The 4,540-nt window shown below is 30.9% G+C and overlaps 1 protein-coding gene across 1 annotated transcript; it reads right to left on the bottom strand.

Moving 5' to 3' along the window:
• Positions 1-1,665: 1,665 nt before the first annotated feature.
• Positions 1,666-2,269, bottom strand: LOC129740285 (dolichol-phosphate mannosyltransferase subunit 3-like). The gene is made up of 3 exons (XM_055731899.1): positions 2,176-2,269; positions 1,930-2,111; positions 1,666-1,867 (listed from the first exon to the last, which is right to left on the bottom strand). Exons 1-3 carry the CDS (start codon positions 2,261-2,263, stop codon positions 1,733-1,735), a joined length of 405 nt encoding a protein of 134 aa, XP_055587874.1. The 5' UTR covers positions 2,264-2,269; the 3' UTR covers positions 1,666-1,732.
• Between the last annotated feature and the right edge of the window lie 2,271 nt (positions 2,270-4,540).

Here is a 4,540-nt window from a genome sequence, read left to right as displayed (position 1 = left end):
GATGTTATAATCATAAGAACTGGTAATTTTTCAGTGTCAAAAATTTGGTGCTAGAGGGTTAAATTCTGAGAAAAAAAAACGGCCTTAATTTGGTTCACATGGAGTGAATATAAAAAAAGGCCAAATTTCAATTTCATTGTAATAAGAAAAGTTAATAATTATTGTATTAGATGAAACGTGAACGTTGATTGCCGATTTTTTTTCACGCAAAAATACAGTAATCGAATTTAGACTAAATTTAAGTGTTTCAACTTCTATGTAATTATTAATGTTTATTCTTTTCATTTTGGTTTTTTTTTAATTTAAAATTATTAAATTTGGTTTCCAAATTTCAAATATTGATTGTTAAGTAAAGTTTAACTTTCGATGTTATGATTTACAACTTTATAAATTCCATTATTAATTTTTGCTTTAAAAATTTCCTGATTCTCTATTTTAAGTTTTTTAGTTTTACTTTCAATTTGTAAAATTTGATATTCACTCCTGAAATGTTTTTATTTTAATTAGGTTGAAATTTCAATTCCAATTCCAGTTTTCTGTTTTTAATTTTTAAGATTCAAGTTTAAACTTTTATTTTATGTTTGTAATGATATTTTTCAATTTTCAACTTGAACACTGATTTTTTTTTTTCAAATTTCTTATACATATCATTTTTGGATTTTCAATTCCATTTTCCTCTCTCTTTCATTGTTTGATTTATTATTTTTGAATTTTATTTTATGATTCTTAAAAAGGAGAGTTATTCACCGTTCATAAATTCAGAAATTATTTCAACGGATATATCGCTGAAATGATGTTTTTGAGAAAGAATATTTAAGAAATGAAAGATTATGCAGTTAAGAATAAGGTGAAAGAAGTTGGAAATGAACGGAAGGGTAATTTTAATTTAAAAACTTCTCATTACATCTCATCTCTTTGTTCGTCATCCGTCATCGTCGTTTATTTTCTATCCGTCTATAATCGTTCAATTTTTAAATTTGATTTCTCAAAGAATATAACATAAGTATCGGTGAAATCGATAAAATTATTTTTTGTTTTTTTTTTATTTTCTTATTTTCCATTTTGTTTTTATATTTTTAAAATTTCGGTTTAGATATTTCCTTGCTACGCTGTCCGTTTTTGTATTTAGAATTTTGAATTTCGAGTTTCTATTCACATTTTAAGATACCATCATGTCACCATCTACCGCCCAGTTAAGCGGTTTTTCAACTTCAAACATGTGTAATAAAAAAACGACGGCAGATTTTTATTCGTTTTCTTTTCCAATACATCTCAAAACTGCTCTACTTTAAATGAAAAAATTAGTGGAATGCGAAAAATGTACGCTTTTAAAAATAATTAAGTAAACGTTTAGGTGTTCAACTGGCCCTATTACCGCCCACTCGACTTTTTCGGGTATCGATAATGTTTTCTTAAGGAAAAACTATCTAGCAACACGGAAACTGTTCTTTTTAATATTGTCCATGTAACGAGCTGTCAAAACCATATTTTGGATCTTGAGAGAATACATTTACGTTTTGATTGAAAATTCTCATTCTATTCGATTTGAATTTTTATTTCTTTTTTGGATTTTTTACAATTAGGTACCTAAAAGTTTTTTATTTTGTTGGATTTTGTTTACGATATCAATTATGTTCGGAATTTAAGAAAAATTCAACCATAAGATTGATTCGATAGAATTATTAACATTTATTAAAACTTAACTTACGAGCTACGGACGATCATATAACGACTAATCACTAAGCGTCATACCTTTACTCCGAAGATCTGTCTTGGCTTCCTTAATCTGTTCCAGCAGTTCCTTGGCAGCTTCTTCACAATTGTTGAAGGTGAAAGTACGATAAAGCACCACAAACGCCGAGTACATCTAAAACGTGAAAGAATCCTAATTAAATTAAGCCTTCAGATAGGCAAAGCCATTTACGTTACCCCGAATAGTAGCACCAAGATCACCGGGGACCACCTGATCTCCAGCATATACTGGTCGAACAATTCATGCTGAACTTGGCGGTAAACAATGGCAAAATAAACGCCGAAAAATGCCGCAGCAGCCGCCAACCATTCCATTAATTTAGTCATGATGTTGCCTGCTGGCCGATTGGAATGTAACTCTAAAACGAATGTAAAACAATCTGTTGAACTCGTTACCGGTAAAACTTTAATTATAAAACTTACCAAATTTAATCGAAAGATGCACTTTACTATGTTCGCTTTCAACGACTGATGCACATCGAAAATGTTTCTGTTTTGATTTGCTCATCATCTCACTCGACGATTCCGAAAGTGACGTGGATACGCCAATGCAATATTCGGCGACAGATGAGGCAACTCGGCGAATACTTCTTCGAGCAGTGCCATCTGTTCCATTAACATAGCAATAATTATTTAGAATTTCTTTCAACTCCTTGATAACGAAAATTTCGCTAAATGACAAAGAACCGGTGAAAAGTTTAAAATTTTTACGTAAAATTTGTTTAGTTTAAACCTGAGCAATATTAAAGTTCAATCAAGAGCAAAATTCTTTTAAAAAAAAAGTGTTAAAACGAGAATCAACACGCTCATGGGTAAGTTAAAATTGAGCTACTTTTTTGTCGCTGAGTTCCATCTTAGGTTTGAAGCTTAGGTGGAAGGTTTGTACCTGGACTATAACCAATGTTGTACACAAGTTATGCCTACCTTTTTTCCCTCACGAAAAGTTGCAGACAAGTTTGATTGAAACTTCGTACAAGATTTTTTCGAATATAAGATGGGTTTGAAATTTTTGGAGACAACTGTGGAAATTTAAATTTGAAAAAACGACAGGAGAATCTTTGAATGTCTGAATTTTATACTTTGAATCAAATTAATCTTCTCTAAACAAAGGATCATTGAATGGTGTCTTTCGAGATGAAATGCTGGCCAGGCAAAATTCTGCACGTTTTTTGAGAGATGATGAATAAGCCTGCCAGTTTGAAATCCCATAAAACTGAGCTCGTCTGTGGAATGCTCAAGTTGCATACCTTGCACACCTTCAGAACGGATATTTAAGGCACAAAATATTTATAAAAGTCTTCGATTGTGCATTCATAGTTGAACTGTATTATTTTTGCAGATCCTGGAGGTATTGGAGAAAACTGATTTGTTTACCGATTTTTGCGAAGACATGCTTCAATCAACAATGTAGGATATTGAGGAGAATATCGCATATAGATAATATAAATGAGGTAAATCGATCTGATTGTTAGGAGTATTTACAGTTCGAATGCAAAAAGTTGCAGATGTATTTCTTACTTTTTCCATTCAGTGAGAAATATTCATAAGTTCATCCAAAGTCTGTAGTTCTGTTGTGTGTTTGTATTTGTTTAAGTTGTATTCCCCAAGCATCGAAATCCCTCAAACTCTTATTTCTGGTTTTAAATTGAAAAACTCATTTGTTAAAAAAAAAAAAAAGAAAAAACGTTTATAAAAATTATTAAATTTTAATAAATCAGTCTCCTCAAAACTCAGTTCAGTTCAGTTCAGTCATCTTGCTTTTATAAGCCCTATTACACTTTTGACGTTTGTTATTCGCCTTTCAAATCATTTGTAATTTTCAACTCAAGAAATTGGGGTCATCATCGGCATCGTGCAAAACTTTTCCACTTAAATGTCGCATAAAAAGTTTTAAGGTCGATGGGACATCAAAATGACGAAGTCAGAAAAATTACTGGTTTAACCACTTATTTTGAAATTTACAAAAACATGCAATTTTCACGCTACTAAGAAAAGAAGAAGTTGCAATAAACTTTAATTTTAACGTAAAATCAAATGAAAACGTTTGAAAATTTATAATTTTTTGGTTTATTTGTGTTGTCGTAACGCATAAAGTACCAATTGCAGAAATTTTTGGATTTGCTCGAATTAATTTTTACAATTTTTTTTCTGTCAGAAAGTTTTTAGCGAAAAAGCAAAAGGACGCTGCATACATTTAGGGGTAAAAAACACATCAAAAATTCTACTTGCTGAAATCTTAAAAAATAATGTTTGCAATTTTGAAATTAACAAACGCGTTATGTAAAACAATCATATCCCAGCATATGGAAACGAGATTTTAAAGGTGAATCTTTGATTTCAGGTATTAGGTATCAGAAAAGGGGTAGGCTCAATAGCGGCACGTTATCCAAACCAACGGGAAAATTGTGCCTATATGCTATAGCCTTTTTTCACAAATTTCATCATATACCTGAGAAACCTGAAAACCATGAAAAGGATAATAAAATAAATTCAACATATCAAATATGGCATAAAACCGATTTACGCAGGAGCTTTGGTGCATCGAAGCTCGAAACCATATTGGGTAAAGAATGACAGAACGTTATTTTAGTTTAAATTCTTTGAATTGAATACACTTATTACGTTGTCTAGCAAACAAAAAACAGTAACAAATGAGCTGGAATGAATCATTTATAATTGATTCACAACTAAAAGATTCAGGAGATTTGAGTTTACAATGATCAAAAAATGTTCTATACACAGTAAATTTTTGCCTCGATTTTCAGCAAAAAATTGCTGGAAACGTCCA

This window comes from Uranotaenia lowii, chromosome 1, assembly GCF_029784155.1.
Source record: "Uranotaenia lowii strain MFRU-FL chromosome 1, ASM2978415v1, whole genome shotgun sequence".
Taxonomy (NCBI): Eukaryota; Metazoa; Arthropoda; class Insecta; order Diptera; family Culicidae; genus Uranotaenia; species Uranotaenia lowii.
Note: the sequence above shows the minus strand (reverse complement) of the source record. Positions and strands in the feature narration are given on the sequence as shown.

Coding starts and splice junctions, on each gene's coding strand:
- LOC129740285 (XM_055731899.1), bottom strand. CDS start 2,263: ATGATGAGCAAATCAAAACAGAAACATTTTCGATGTGCATCAGTCGTT. Junction 2,112..2,175: donor GCATCTTTCGATTAAATTTG/GTAAGTTTTATA, acceptor CATTCGTTTTAG/AGTTACATTCCAATCGGCCA. Junction 1,868..1,929: donor TCTTGGTGCTACTATTCGGG/GTAACGTAAATG, acceptor TTCACGTTTTAG/ATGTACTCGGCGTTTGTGGT.